Raw genomic sequence first — 17,104 nt, forward strand, 5'->3', positions numbered from 1 at the left:
ATGTTCCTTTACGACATCAGCTAACTATTTCTATAGCATGTGGTTTTAATGTACCTGCAGCGCCATCGTGTGGCCGCTACTGAGAAACACAGCTCAAAGAAATGCTAAACAGAACAAAATTAATTAAACATATAAATATATTAATCAATTACGACTAAAGTGAAAAGTCAACGAATCGCTTCTTAATTTCTATTTTGTCGCGAGCATTATTGCAAAAGGTTAGTCTTTTTTTTTTTTTTTTTACGCTTGACTCATTTTGAACAGGCGCTATCGACACCAGGGGTCCTTTCGTCGTCAACATCGGAACAACACGTGAAGAGTGAGCAATTATATATATATCTATATCTCTATAAAAGACTCTTAAATTATGTTTAAATTCGATATAGTGTCATTTTGTATGATTAATAAACCCAGAGACATACACTGAGGCAACGTAAGGTAACACGCTCAGACAGCCAATAAATCTGTCGGCTCGATACGCTGGACGCCAAACTCCATTTGAAAAGTAAATTAGACAAGGGACTTTAAATGGTAGTGTTCTTTGAATTATAACTAAATACATTTTTAGGTTCAACATCAGACGCTTTTTAGTTCGGCTGACACAAAATAAACCAAACATTATCCATTTTTGTAAAATCCTGACTCGAGGACTTGTTTTACTCTGATGTATTTTGTTTATGGTGACAGTGAAACAGATGATGCTTTGAAGATATTTGGTGTTGTTGGACTCAGTGTTTGTATTTAACGAGATATTTAAAAAAAACATTGAATAAAAGGTTGTCAAAGAAAAAAATTACATTACAAATGATAGTGTGCAGGGATCATTTGTCAGTAGCCACGATTTTAGCTTATCATTGTTGATAATGAAACTTTGTACACTCTCATTTACAAGTACAACTAGGATTTGTCACCCAGACAACAAGCTACTGCTGGAAGGAGATAGAAGAGTACAAATATGGCTGATTTCTTTCTGTTTCTCTGTGTGTTTTCTTTGAGCAGTTAGGATGGGTCGCTCCTCCAAAGACAAGCGGGACATTTACTATCGTTTGGCCAAAGAGGAGGGCTGGAGAGCGAGGAGCGCCTTCAAGCTGCTGCAGCTCGATCAAGAGTTCAACCTGTTCACAGGTGAGAACCACAGGACACCAGAGACACAGATCATTTCTTTAATTGTTTAGTATATAAAATGCCCAAAACACAATGAAACTATGCACAACACACATTCACTGATTTGTCTTCAAATGTCTTGTTTTGCTGTTCAGTAGTTCCAAACCCCTAATGATTTACTTTACTATTGTACATAACAAAGATAAACCAGAGACTGCAGAATTATTCACTTTTTCTGTTTGAAAAGTGATAAAAATGACCAGTTGTTGATCAAAATAGTGCGTATAATTTCTCTGTTACCAGTTGTCTCATAATAAAGTTATATTTATTTTTCTCTCTCAGGTGTGAACAGAGCTGTGGATCTTTGTGCAGCTCCTGGCAGCTGGAGTCAGGTCCTCAGTCGAAAACTTAGGTCACCTCCAACTCATTTGTTATTTTTAATTGTTCTTTTTTTAGTTTATGAGGTTGTACTCAGCTGAACAGAAATCCTCAACATTGACTGCAATTTATAACATTTTTATTGAACTGTAAAATCTAACATTTTAAATCCAAAGTGAAGTAAATAAAAGGATTATTAGTATTCATTGGTTTTGTCTTTTCCTACTCAGAGGGCAGGAGGAGAAAGGTGAGAAAGGTGAGGCAGGTGAGGAGGTGAAGATCGTGGCCGTGGACCTGCAGGCCATGGCTCCTCTCCCAGGAGTCACTCAGATCCAGGGAGACATCACCAAGGTGGGGACATGCTTTCACTGTTTTTCAGTCTGGCACATCTTGCAATAATGTGTCTATTGTGCCTTTATGTGTCCGGCTAACTTTGAGATTGCAGGAAATCAGGAATTGTACAAAATTATGTAGACCGGAGTAAAAAGCATGAGCACCCTGCAGCTCACTAGAAAAAAATAGATTTTTATAAAAATCTGTTTGAATGTAGATTTTCAGTGTGACTGGATGTAAATACAAAATCAGCTCTCATTGCATTAGGGATCTTCATCTGCACATGGAATTGTTTACGTATAAGAGGTGTTGAAGAAATTTTACTCATAGTCCTCATGTGAAGTTTGCTGTATTGGGTGTTTGTTAGTATTCCGGTATACGGTGGGCTCACCAACACAGAGCATGAGTCTGTGGGACTCAGGGGAAACACAGAGTTAGTGACATGTAATGGTGGTTATAACTGTATGGAAGGAAGAGAGAAGAGAGGAGAGGAGCTCAGTACATCATTAGAATCCCTCAGCAGTCTAATGCTATAGCAGCATAAGTAAGGGACAGTTCAGGTGATCCTGAGCAGCCCAACTATAAGCTTTATCAAAGAGGAACGTTTTAAGCATAACCTTAAAAGTAGAGAGGGTGTCTGCCTCCCGAAACCAAACTGGGAGCTGATTCCATAAGACAGGAGCCTGATAATGGAAGGCTCTGCCTCCCATTCTACTTCTGGAAACTCTAGGAACCACAAGTAGATCTGCAGTCTGACAGCTAGTTAGGATGATACGGTACGATAAGGTTTTTAAGGTAAAATGGAGCTGGTCATTGAAAGTTTTATATGTTAAAAGCAGGATTTAAAATTCTATCCTGGATTTTATAGGGAGCCAATGAAGAGAAGCTAATATGGGAGAAATGTGATCTCTCCTACTGGTTCCTGTCAGAACCCTGGCTGCAGCATTTTGGATCAGCTGGAGGTTTTTACCAGAGTTATTGGGACATCCTGATAATAAGGAAATACAATAGTCCAGTCTAGAAGTTATAAATGCATGGACTAGTTTCTCTGCATCACTCTGAGACAGGGTGTTCCTGATTTTTACAATATTACGTAAATGAAAAAAGCCTGTCCTACAAACTTAATATACATATATTGTATTTGTAACCCACAACCAATACACACTAGGATGTTGTTCTGTACACTTCAATCCTCTATGATGAAAGAAACAAAAATCACAAGGGCAGCTGAGAGAGAAAGATGCATTAAACCATTAAATGCATATTAGACAACTTACTTGGTTGGCAGCCTCATGCATGTTCACAAACTGATGTGCTCAGATGAATATACAGGGTGATACAGTCAGCTGGCATGTTGCCCTGGATGTAGATCCCTAATTAAGAACATACAACTTTTGATGAGAGTTGACAACTGCGGGGAGATTACGTGGGTTCCTCAGACATATGCCGTTCACATGCTGTTGTGTGTGATTCCTCATTTGCCTAAATCTACACAACTGAGCTTAAGAGGTCAAAGTTAACATTACACAGAGTTGCAATAAACACAGTAATGAGAAGCATGTTAAAGTCCATCTGAATTATCCTTTTAGAAAAATCTAGTAACCTTGGAAAGATTCCTGTGGTCCTTGTGGAAGTTCTGTAAAATCGAATGACATATACTGATGAATACCCAAAACAGATTTCAAAGATCCTTAAATTTCCTGAACTTTTTTACTTAGTTTGTAAGTTGGTACAGATCATTTGTCATCAGAAAGGACCAGAATCAGTTTGAAGTTCATACAAGTGACTTAAAGCTTTTACAGAAATGTATTGCAAAAAAATAAAAAGTAAAACATGAATTGCCAATTCAGCTATCATTGATTGAAATAAAAACTTTACAAAAATCCTGATCCTTTATTAAATATTACAGTTTGTCAGTAAGTTCTTTAAACTCTGCTTTCGTAATGCTGCCATTTGACACTGGTAAGAATGGTTGAAAATATTTTACAGATTTATTTATTTTTTATATTTTGGTGCAAATACTAACTGAATTGTTTCATCAAGAAAAATAGAGCAACAATGAAAACTCAAAAACTATGGAGTGCTGGATGCCATTTTGGATCCCTCGCTGGTTTGTTTGGGCCTCAGCAGGGACCTGGATTTACAGTAAACATGAAAAAAAGTCAGTAACAACAGTAACTCTACTTCTTCCTCACCCAGCTGCTGACTTTATGCTCTTCCAGACAGAACACAAACCTGAGCCACCATACCAAAAACTCACTGTGTGTCACATGACCTACATCATCTTCTTCTTCCTCTCAGGTGTCTACAGCTCAGGAGATAATTCGCCACTTTGAGGGTCAACCAGCCGACCTCGTGGTTTGTGACGGAGCTCCAGATGGTGAGAAGCTCACTTCTTGTCTGTCCTTCCTTGTTGTTAAGTCTCCATTGTCTCCTAAATTATCTTTCCTGCTCTGTTTCCATAGTAACCGGGCTCCATGATGTGGATGAGTACATCCAGGCTCAGCTCCTATTGGCAGTGAGTACAGATAGGTTTCTGTGTTTACCTGTCAGGTGTCACATGATGTAGTACTGTTTGTGTCTCAGGCTCTGAACATCACCACTCATGTCCTGAAACCTGGAGGAACATTTGTGGCCAAGGTGAGTCCAGCTTTTCTTCACTGGACTATTTTTTTATTGTGAATAGTATTCACGTGTACACATTTTCCAATGTCATTAGGTTTTCAACACACAATCCTGTCCCTAGGTCCAATGAAGATCATTAGGTATAAACTCCCCATGTCTACCAGAAGCACTGTGACAGGAAGCAGTACACATTGGTGGAACAAAGTACCAATACGTGACTGTGAAAGCCATGCATTGATGATTGCTAATGCCGATACATCGATATATAAGCAGCATGTTAATGTATGTGGTGCAATCATGCTTGTTGTTTTCTTCCACACTGATGTGGTTGTGCACCGTGAATTACTCCCCTGTGGTCGGACTCTGTCATGAGAATCATGTTTGCCACAAACAACCAAAGTTGTGGCATGTGTATGCTCCAGGCACACAGGTTTTTTTTTTTTTGGCCACAACAACACAGTCGCTGCTCTCCTTCTGCCCTACTCACAGCTCTGGCTCCGTCTGACTTCTTCCTCTTCCCCAAAACGAAATTCAAATCTAAGGGTAAGCCTTTTGACAGTTTAGAAGATTGAGCGGTCTTCGCAGATGATGTTTGATATGTTCACATAACAGGACTTCCAGGAATCGTTTCAAGCGTTGCAAAGTGCTGGCAGTGCTGTATCACAACGCAAGGACACCAGTTTGACAGGGATGGTGGCCAAATTTACATTACCTACAGTTTTTGGGAAATTTTGCTCACCGCTTGCAGTAGCTGGTTGAGACGGTGTCTATTTTAACTGCTTTCTAGACCATTTGTTATTTCAGCGCAATAGTTCCCAGATTAGGTGTTGACACCTTCCAGATGGTCGCAAGATATAATGTGATGTTGCAAGATGATTAATGGTAAAAAAAAAAAAAAACAAGTTCTATTATACATGGGGTTCAGAAGCCTTAGAAGATGCTTTTGGTATTCACTCCGCTTCAGATTGAACAAAAATTGTTTCGTTCCAACTGAAAAGCTGATATCAGCTTCATAACTTGAGTGAAAAACTACATCTCTCAGAAATATCTCTTAATTTCAGAATCTCTCAGTATTTGTTTTGCTCCTTTCTGTTTCAATGACAGCAGTGCTCAAGCTGTATGGACTTCACCAGTTTATTCAGACCTGATCATTTATGTTCTCCCAGCATGATGGGACAATGTTCTGAAGATCCTCTTGTCATGTTAGGAATGTTTGACTTTCTCAGTCTTCGAATTCTCCATAAAAGTTCAGTGGGGTTGAGGACAGGTAGCAACTGTGGAGGCAAGCCCATGACAGTCAGCTCTCCTTGGTCTTTGTTGAGGTGTGTTTGGGCTCATTATCCTGCTGCAGTATGAATCCTTGCAAACCAGAGGGTGGAGCATGTCTCTGAAGAATAGAGTGCTGATTCTTCTCAGTTGATTCCCTGCATGTGTCCAACTCCGGAGTAGGAACTATTCATTACTTTTAAACATTGAAATATGAAGCCCTTGAGTATGTCAGCTTTTGCCAACAGTCTTAATATTGGGGAGCAATGACAGGATGATGATTGTTTTGAGAAACACTGTAATCTGTTTTTCCCAGATTAGTTTTTTTCTTTTTGTATTGGTAGTTTCTTCTCTGGATATTGTCCTTGTGACTATTTAAAGTTTCAAGGTGCAGAAATTGTAGGCAATTTGATGCACTCTACTGGTCAGCCCTGTTTTTTTTTAGTTAGAAGAAGTCTTAGTTTACTGAGAATTAATAGCAAATTAGTCCTACTAAAATATTCAAGAGCTAATCCACTTTGTACAGATACATAAGTCATCTAACTAAAGTCTGTCAGATCTAAGCTACAGTCAAAGTCTACCTTTGTGAAATCTTTCTCAGTTTGTCACAGCTAAATTACAGGTTGCATAAGGTCCTACCCATTTAATCTGAACAACAAAATGACCACAGTGTAAATAATATAGCGTGCAGTGGTGCATTGTGGGCTGTGGGCATCCTGTCCCCGGTGAGATTGACGTGTATGAACCCCATGCTGTCCTGCATGTCTCAGATCTTCAGAGGTAAAGATGTGACACTGCTGTACTCTCAGCTGAAGATCTTCTTCAGTGGTGTGACCTGCGCCAAGCCTCGCAGCAGTAGGAACTCCAGCATCGGTAAGTGACCAATCACAGGATGCCGTCAAGAGGATAACCCAACCCCAAAGCCCATGTAGTTGATGCTTGTCCATCTGCTGAAAAAAAAAAAGAAGCAAAGTAATTACAATAATGTTTTTAGACTACTGTATTTGTGTGTTTTTAAAAAAATCTCCAGACAAAAAAAAAAGTGTTTTGTATGTGTTGTCATTTTTGCTACACGTTTCAACATTATTCATGTCCAGACACCATCAAACACAAAGTGTTATCTTTGATTTGAATGATGAATGGCTGCCAGGCCATTAAAAGTTGTTGTTAGAGTCTCTCAAAGTGAATAGAACTTTGTCAGGTTGTGTTTCATCCTCAATTTTGCCACATCAATTCACCTCTTAACTATTTGCATATACTCTGTCGACAAACTACACTGTCTTTCTGTATGCAGAGGCCTTCATGGTCTGTCAGAATTACTCTCCCCCTGAAGATTATTTCCCCAACATGTCCAACCCTCTGCTGGATCACTCCTATGGTAACTATGAGCTCCTTTCCACGTGTGGATCTCTATCTAGATATCAGACCTATATCAGGAAAGATTATAGTCACAGAGCCAGTGGAGGATCCAGATCACATCTAGAACTGCTGGAGACCCACCATGTTTGTTGAGAAGCCAGCTGGGTCGGCCTGACTCATCAGTGTGAGCAGAATGAAGATTCACTGAGCTCCCGTTCTATTAATTTAAACCATTCATATTTTAAAAGTATTGTTACATTTTTCAACTGTAGTAGCCTCTTCGTTGCATATCCTGTCTTTAACGTTAGTAATCTGTATACACATGAGCATCCCCATGCATGAGACGAGCAAACCATGGACTGATTTGCTATTAGAGGTTAAAACTCATTTGATGGTACAAGGCTGAAACAGTAGGTAGATGGAAAGATTTGATGTATGTTGATTCAGTAATATCTATCACACCAACAGTATCTTTTAGAGGTTTGTTAGCATTAGCTAACAACTAATGACACCAGAGCCAGTGAGGCTGTAACAGCAGAGCCTCCAGTCTGCTGCAATGTGTAAAAGTGGTCTGTGTGTTTTATGGAGTGTCTCATTTGTCTTTTCTTCTTTCAAATGTTGCATCGTCTAGATGCAAGTTTTGAATAATCTGGTTTCTGGTCTCTGTCCTTCAGATGTAGATTTTAACCAGTTAGAGGGTCCAAACCGCGTCATCGTTCCCTTCCTGGCGTGTGGTGACCTCAGCGCCTTCGACTCAGACAGAACCTACCCTCTGCAGGTAGCGACCTTTATCCTACCGAGTCAAACTGACCAACCCAAACATGGTTCATATATAAAAACAAGTCCACTTTTTCAATTAATTTAAGGGTATTGTTTGTAGCTACTATTCTATTTCTGGTGTCACTGTATTATTTATTTATTTACATTATGAAATTGTTCTAATTATCCTAATATGCCATGAATAATGATGTTTAACTAGATAATTAATGGACAAATGGTTTGTAAATTATCCAGGCATTTTGGATGGATTATCTGAATCCTGTCATTTTTTAATTAAGAAATTTCTATATTTTAAAATCATTTATACAGTATTTAATTTCAATTTAGGGTAGTTTTGTAAGATAATAGTCAATCTCAATGTCTCTTATGCCCCAAATCAGTGTAACACACCACAAAACACTGTAAAACGATTTATTTGAATGTTCACCCTATATTTTCAGTTGTCAGTCATGATAGATGAACTGATGATATACAGCAAAAAGCTTTACATGCAGCAGGAAAGGAGCAGGAATTAGTAAAGTCCTAATTCAACATGATATTATATTTATCAACAATCCAACCTGTTTGAATGCGGGACCCTGACAGAAACAGAGTTCAGTGTTTATCAAGAGTGGCACACCTGGTTACTGAACCAGTTTGAACCAGACATCACTCTTGATGCCATCATCTACCTGAGAGCCCCACCACAGCACTGTATGCAGCGGTTGCTCCATCAGGGTTGGGCCGAGGAGCAGGACATTCCTCTGAAGTACCTGGAACAATATGACAAAACAGGCAGCAGCGTTGCCGATCTAGTTAATGTGATGAAAACGATGTGAAAATGTATGAATTGATCCACTGCATCCCTCATGCTCATAGTGATTATTCACTTAGCCTTCAACAGCAAAATAAGTTTTAAAAACGTTCAGAGATGTAGCCTGAAACAGTAAACAGTCTCCTTACTGACACCAGGCACCACATGTAGGATGAGCACTGTGGTTACTTCTGTAAGTATGCTGTCATGTCTCAAATGAAGCCATAATGTCAAATCATCAGTCAAAAAAAAACATCACTTTAACCAATTAGGCAAACAATACAAGTATTTTTGTCTGGAAATGAGAATCCCTTATAATGTCATTAAATTGCAGCGAACTAAAAGACAGTTGAAGAAAGTAACCAAGTACATTCACACAAGCACTGTGGCTTAGAGAAACTTGAGGTAGTTGTACTCACTTGATTATTTCCATTTTATGCCACTTGTGTCACATATTGTACTGGACACTACACTACATTTATTTGCCACCTTTACTTTTTAGGTTAAGATTTTTATATATAAAATTTAATATTTTTATGAAATAAAATATGATGCCTTCATTGATTATTTTGCCAAACATCATATAAACATAAAAAAGTTTTTAGGATTAGTCTCACCAGCTAAAATATTAAATATTTCCTAAATATAAATGCCACCCGAAACTGATCATTTCTGGAAAGTCATATACTCTATTCGATTTCTAATAGATTAGTTGAGAAAGGCACTTTTCAAATGACACAACACAATGCAGCGCTATTTCTTCCTTACAACTGACATTAATTAGAAAAGTTTCTTCAAAGATTTTTGGCTACCAGACTAAACACCTTGATGTAGATGATTACAATAATGAGTTGAATATGTTTTAAAGGATCAGTTCAGGATGGATTCATTCTTGTTTCGCTGATGTGTTTAATTATCTCATTGAAATTTTCTTTTACTGTTTCTTGTTTTTCTCGAGCTTGATGCTGGTAAACAGTACCAGTACACCCCCCCCACCCAGCCGCCCATACGCCCACCCTACCAGGAGGCCTGCCACCTTCGCAAAAACAACCTGCTGTCCAGAGAGGACTCTCCATCCGTCTGTCCCAAACAGAGTCAAGATGAGCCGGAGCCATTGACTGAGACCACATGATCCGTCTGACTGTTGCTGATTGGTGGAAAAAGAAAAAAGTTTGGTGGAGAATTATCAAAAAAGAAACATTTTTTTTCCTTCCAGATGATCATTTCTGTGCATCCAGTCCAGCAATTTGTCCAGGGCACATGTAGCTTACCTTAGCAGTGAGGGCCAACTCAAGCTTTCCACATCCACAGGCCGATAAGTGGACTATAAACATGGACATGGCCCTGTTCATACTACAATAAGGCCGCTGGTCTACTGCATGGCTGGTTGTATTTCCACGAATATGGAACCAAGATGTCATGTCAGTGATTATTGCTGAGGTGTGCTGGACACCGTGTGTGAACATAGCACAGGATTTCTGGAGATCTTTCTACTGTGTTTGAGCTCGATGGATAGAAATCATGTACAATCAAAGCTCCTTCAAAGTCCAACAGCAACTACTTTAACCACAACGCTGTTAAAGATGAAATCTAAAGGTGTGGAAGGATGAAATTTTCCTTGCAAATCTGTCTTCATGCCAAAAGTTTTTTTTAAGCACCACTTGTTTTATTGAAACGTGCAGTAGGCATGCTTGTAGTGTGAACCGTGCACAGTGAAGTGTGGATGCAGAAAGCATAGATTGGCCTTACTGGATGCTGCTAAGCTTGGCTAAACATGTCTAGGACCTTTTGCTGTAATGTTTGTCCAAATGGAGGAGTATGTTTTAATTGTTATCTGGTTTTAATTAGAGTACTTTCAGACAAATCTTTTCATTCATCACTTGTGAATTGTGACAGTTACATATTATAGTTTTTTTTTTTAAAAGTCATTTCGTAACAGTAGGCATTGGAGCTTACATTATTTTTATTTTAAGATTGAGTCAACTCTGAATTATGTTTTTCTCTAAATGTAGTTACATTTGACAAAATCTTTTTTGTTGTTTTTGGACCAAAAATGTCACAGAGAAAAAGACACACTTCTAATGTTACAACAGACCTTTCTCATTGACTTTGCTCAACAACTTCAAATCTATTAGTCAACAAACTGAAATGTCCATAATAATAAAACTTTATTGTGATGAAAACAGATAATATCATGTTGGAGCAATGCTACTCACAAGTAATTATTATAATCAGTTTTTTTCCACATCCAAGACATTACCAGGAGATGATGTTTAGTTTGTTGCTTCCACCTGTTTGTAGGAGATAGCGACACACATGGACGCAGTGGCCCCTTCAGGAGACCGCAAGTGTGAAAGTTTTGAGTGTCTTGCCTATCCCAGACGTTCATTCTACAAAACTTACAGCCGGGAGACTTTGCTGAACATCAGGGCAATGAACGTTGCTGCACACTCTCAGGGCCCTGTGTCACCTACCACAATGAATGATTGCCAAAATGCCCGATTTAGTTCTAAAGGATGATTTATCTCAAAATATATTTAGAATTTAAAAGGTTGATCCAAGGACGATTCCACACAAAGTACTATTTCATGTCCAAGTACCTATAATTTTAATTTTTTTCCCATCCAAATAGTGCTTCTTAACCAACAAGTTGAATTTTGAAAGGTTTATTCCAGCCAAAATACTACTTGTTACAGTAATAACTTGGTTGCTGGGACTTGCATTTGGGCAAATGTTGTAATTAACACACTTATTAACAGGTAAAATAATAATGGACTCTGCTGCTGTGGCCTCTGTGGTCTGAAGATGTCAAACAGGACAGTTTGACAGGTTGAAAAGACATGAAACACAAGGACAACTCTGAAGGCAGAATTATGTATTTATTTATTCTATACAATAACATTTAATATAAATAAAAGCAACAACACACGCAAACAAAAGTAAATTGGTCTTTTGACTCCCACCACAGAATCTGTGATGTCACTTCCTCCTGAGAGACACAGAGACAGACATTAACATACACATGTAAATATAACACTGATATATCTGATAAAGATATATAATCTGATAAGCCCAGTTCTGAAGGGAGCAAGATTCCTCCACTTCACTGAGCTAGTAGACAGACAACATTATCACTGCTGGCCTTACAGAAACATTAGGAACACTTAGAAAGGCACATTCACCAACACTGGTGCTCCTTAATATGGGTAATAACACTACTATTAGTAAATAGTTCTAAAAAGGTTTTGAGGGCATTGTGTGACTGGGCTTCCCTCACACTGCGTCAGCTTCGCACTGCTAGACAGCCAGTTAACATGTTCGAGCTATGTTCAATAAACAGGCAAGGCTTGCTTTCCTTGGCATTTACAGTTCTTTTGATAGCTTTCAAACGTCTTTTAAAAAGGCAAATATTTTCCAAGGCAAAAGCATGTATGAGCAATTTAGCGATGCCGTGAAGCTCCGTTGTGCTACTGATAGCCGTTACAAGTCGAACTCTTCACGGGCAATCAAAGATAGTTCAAAATGTATTGGTAAGATGGCTCACTCTACCGCAAATTGAAAAACCAAATACAACGCACAGAGCGCTCACTCTGACAGATTTTCAAAGAACTACAAAAAACAACTTTTTAACTTTTTAATCCTACTTTTTAACTAACTTATTTAACTTATGTTTTTAATCAATTTGCACATATCAACTTCAAAGACAGTACAGTGAATGTAAATAGTACATCCGTTACCCTGACCTTTAGGCCTAGTCCTAGAACTGGACTAAGACATTTAGAATGTTCTGTCCTGGGTTTAATCCGTGTAATGATATAACGTCATACAGACTGTACAGCAGACAGAGGTACAGGAGGACAGAATAATCCTACATCAGCACTGAGCGTTAAAATGCTCAATGTCTCAACATGACAACACAATGACATAATAAGAAGAACTATGAAAACACCTCATGTGGAGGAAAATGTAGTTAGAACTGTTTAACAGTCCATTTTCTCAGCAGACATTTGGACTAGTTCCAGGATGGACGTGTCCAGGTAGCTGACGACTGAGCTCCATAAAGTTCTTCTAAACTCTGACAGAAGCAGCAGCATCACAGCAGGAGCTCTGCGAAGAGGAATGAAGTCAGAGTTATTACACCTCTCCTTTCTCTACTGGGACCAGTTCAGATGGCTGCAGTGAACAACATGACAGTTATTAACAAGATTAGAATGTAAAACAATGACTCTTTGTACAGGTATCAACGCTGAAGGTTATCGCTGCTCCATGGAGCTGACAGTCATCATTTCAACACGCTTCTGTCATCTGATCAAGTTTCATTCATGCTGTCTGGAGTTAATTACCATCATCTCTGAGCTCTGCTGCCCAAATCTCACTATGACTCAGTTTAACAGAAACAAGCTAAACGCTGGTTTTACTGCAGCTTTCATCAGTTAAAACGTGACTGTTTGCAGTTTAATGACGACTTAAAACAAAGTTTTTCTCACAGTTCAGCAAGTTACCAACAGTTCTGCTGTGCAGATGAAGACAGCAGAAATGTTCATAACGTTAAATGATAAAACGATACAAACAAATGTTCATTTGTTTTACGACGTTAAACTAATAAAATGGTTCACAATCAGTACTCACGCCAAGACCGCCCTCCATCACAGCGACAAATGCTACTGCTTTCTTTAGCATCCAAATCGGCAGGTGACACAAACACCAGTGACCTGTCGGTGGGTCCTGAGATCTCTGAACACAGTGCATCTAGGCTGCAGCTAAATTGCGCATTTTGGCGATCATTCATTGTGGTAGGCCCTGAGATACAGCCCTGAGAGTGCAGCCTTGAGAATGCAGCCTCCGAGTCTGCAGACACACCCTTCTCATTACAGGAGCAGGACAGTGAACATTGTCAGGGACTCCTCATACCCTCTCCATAAAATGTTTGAACTGCTGCCATCAGGCAAACGTTTCCGGAGCATTAAAGGAAGAACCTCCAGACTGATCAACAGCTTAATTCCATGAGATGTCAGAATGCTGAATTGCTGATCCAGATCGTAGATAGTGAGGGATTACACAATCCAAGGCTCACCGGCTTCTCTTCCAAGCATTTGAATGCGAAATTGCGAAAATTCTGCGATTTTGAATTAAAAAATCATCAAAATTGGCGAGGCTAAATAGAAAATGAATCCTTTATAGTACAAATCACTGGATAAATATAACCATCTAAATCATTTTATATATTTTTTTCTTTCCATGATGACCACACGTCACTGGTGCACATTGGTGTTTGTGGAACACTGGAACAGTGCTGGTAACCTCAATAAATACTTGTGAATAATCACCAACAGTGAGGTTGTAAAGGTACGTTGCACTGTGTAATTTTCTTCACCTCACACAAGTGAGCTGTCACACAGTGAGTTTATAGGTTGCAGTTGACTCATTTGTTACCATAGACCAGGGTCCCCCAATTAGTTTTCCCTGAGGGCAAAATTATTTCAAGTGTGCCAAGCCAAGGGCCAAAACATGCGTTTTTTTGTGTTGTTGCTGTTTTTTCATTATTATTATTTTTGTGCAAGCTGATTCATGTGCAGATGATGTTATTGCTATTATTAGTCGTAGTACTAGTAGTAGCAGTATCAGCAGCAGCAGTGGTAACAATTTAGGCATGAAACTCTCAAACCCAGAGGCTCACACAAAAAAGAAATTGCGTTGTAAACAAAGAAAGTTCAAAACCAAGCATTTAATTTCCTAAATGCTCTTTTAAAACAATCACATTCCCACCAACACAGTGAAATACATATTTTTTAAAGATCTCAAACCAAATGCATTTACAACTATATCTTCCATGCTCATACAAAGCCCAAACAACAGCACTAACATGGCAGCAGAAAAAGAGCATCCTGAGGCCGAGATAACTGTCAGATTTTCAACAGATTTTCAAAGTCTGACATATCATTCAATATTATTGTATTGTAATTATATTGTTTATTGGTGTAACATCTGCAAAATGTCCAAATAGCTTTCCACCGACACAGCTATTGCATTTCTACAACACATTCATCTCATGAAGTACCAAGTTAGACTGGATGACACCAGAACCAGCAAACAGAACAACAAAGGCAACTTTATCATTATTTACACACAAAGAAAGATTTTTTTGTCACTTTTAAAATATGTGGCAAAATGCATCACATGAGTTACATTTTTATAAATGTGCATATCAGAGCATATCTGGATTTAAATACCAAATAATATTAGTTTTTTGGGGGGCAAAAAAATTGCATAAAACTATTTAGGGCATGAAAAGATGCAACAAAAATGTAATTATAAGTGTTCTTGTTGTTTTATGGACAAAAATAAATGGATGCTCACTTACCAGTCAGTGAGAGAAGTGTCAACACTGGGAGGAGGCAATGCTTCTGATATCAGGCCTGTACTCTGTTGTGGCAATCCTGAGGCACTGATCCAGGTGAGCACTGGACAGTCTGTTTCTGTCCTGGTTTTTGACTGAGTTCATAGCGGAGAATGATGACTCACATGTGTATGTGGAGGGGAACATTGTGAGTAGCAGCATTGCAATAGCCCGGGAGTTTTTGAATCGAGCTTGGGGAACCATGTTGATCCAAAAGTCACTCACCCCAACATCCCTGTGCTGTGCTTTGAGCAAATCAGATGTCCTCATCTCCAAGACTTCCATTTGAAGAGCTGCCTCATCAATGGAAGGCCACAACTTCTTGGCCTCTGCAGTCCAGTGACCATCAGCTGAGACAGAGAATGGCTGTCTAAAGTTTTAACTTTGACCTGAAAGCTTCAAGTGCCTCGTACATGTCCACAACAGTGTGGTTCTTGCCTTGTAGTTGCAGATTAAGGCAATTTAGATGAGACATGATGTCACACAGAAAAAAAACATATTCCATCATCTCATTGTCACTTAAAAACATTTGAAATTCCTGGGCTTTTTGGCTTTGCAGGTTGGATAAAAAGGACGCCAGTTCATCACGCAGGTTGCACACCCTCTCCAACACACGGCCTTTGCTCAGCCAGCGGACATCATTATGCAGCAAGAGATCCTTGTGTTCTGTTGATATTTCATCCAGCATTGCTCTGAAAAGGCGATGTTGCAAACTGGAACTTTCACGAACGAAATGAACAAGTCTTGTAACAGTATCCATCGTATCTTTCATCTTTCCACACAGTTTAGCGCACAGCACTGATTTGTGAATGATACAGTGAAATGCCAGGAGCGCCGGGTTACCAAGCCCTTGTGTTGTCCCACCATCGACGGAGCCCCATCGGTGACAATGGAGACGATTTTGCCAACATCCAAGCCATTCTTTGCAAAGAACTGAATCAGTTCGGTAAAGATGATTTCCCCGGTTGTGCGCCCAGTCAGCGTAAGCAGACACAGCAACTCTTCCCGAAACGTCTTTCCATCAGAAAATCTTGCAAAAACAGAAAGCTGTTCCATATCAGTGCGGTCACAGGACAAGTCTATGGCTAGCGAAATAGCTTCAGCTTTCTTCAAATCACTGAGTAGGTTGGAAAAACAGTCCGCAGCTAAAACTTCTACTCTTCTCGTTGCTGTGTTAGCCGACAATGGCACCTGCTTTAGTAGCTCCACCACAGTTTTCTTTTGTTTTTCATCATGATGTAAAACTTCACTAACCATAGCAACTGCACAGGATTTCATTCATTCAGCATCAGCAAACGGCTTCTTAGCTTTAGCCAGGTTCCAGGATACTTGCAGTGATGCAGCTGTGGCGCTCTCTTGTGCCGATGTTGATTTACAGATCGTTGGTATGGAGTGCTTGTATGAAATCATCATATTTGCTATCTTCTGCTTGCGTTGATCGGATTTTGGAGGATAGCTGACATTAAAACTGGCAGCATGCATAGTGTTAAAGTGCCGCTTCATATTTTCTGTTTTGCAGACAGCTACAGTTTGCGTGCAAATCAAGCATATCGGCTTAGCTTTGACATGATCTGGCAAAATAAAACAAAAATGATCAGTCCAGTCAGATTTGAACTGACAATTTTCAAGGTCCACTTTGCGTTTTTTCGTGCTGGCCATGCTCTTGGGTTCGGACAGACGTGTCTGGTGCCACCACTATTAGCATTCGAGGTCTGCGGATTCACTGCAGGACTGGAAAGGGCACGCAGGAGATATTACGTTCACGTGTGTTCCACGGCGTAGGGTCGGAGGTCATGTGTATGGTGTGGGACGAGTTCAAAATGAAAAAGCGCAGCGCGTTTATTTTCCACGTTCCACATTAGGACAGGTGTGTTAGTGCGGTTGGGTTGGTACGGGCCAGACATTTGGGTATTCCGGGCCGGATGTGGCCCGCGGGCCGCCAATTGGGGTTCGGTGCCATAGACTGTATAAAAGATGGACGCAGCTACCGTGACGTCACCCGTTGGTTTCTGCACTGAGAAAATGAAGCCAGGGTTTTGCTACTTCCTGGTTGACATCTTGGATTTTTG

General features: G+C 39.6%; 1 protein-coding gene across 1 annotated transcript; it reads left to right on the forward strand.

Annotated features, from left to right (window-relative positions):
* Window positions 1-275: 275 nt before the first annotated feature.
* On the forward strand, window positions 276-10,825 carry ftsj1 (FtsJ RNA 2'-O-methyltransferase 1). The gene is made up of 11 exons (XM_008282166.1): window positions 276-319; window positions 1,000-1,125; window positions 1,447-1,516; window positions 1,713-1,833; window positions 4,117-4,195; window positions 4,281-4,333; window positions 4,402-4,455; window positions 6,477-6,579; window positions 7,001-7,084; window positions 7,740-7,843; window positions 9,597-10,825. The coding sequence occupies exons 2-11, from the start codon at window positions 1,005-1,007 to the stop codon at window positions 9,768-9,770; spliced, it is 963 nt and encodes a 320-aa protein (XP_008280388.1). The 5' UTR covers window positions 276-319; window positions 1,000-1,004; the 3' UTR covers window positions 9,771-10,825.
* Window positions 10,826-17,104: the final 6,279 nt, after the last annotated feature.

This window comes from Stegastes partitus, unplaced genomic scaffold (genome assembly GCF_000690725.1).
Source record: "Stegastes partitus isolate 25-593 unplaced genomic scaffold, Stegastes_partitus-1.0.2 Scaffold262, whole genome shotgun sequence".
Lineage (NCBI taxonomy): Eukaryota > Metazoa > Chordata > Actinopteri > Pomacentridae > Stegastes > Stegastes partitus.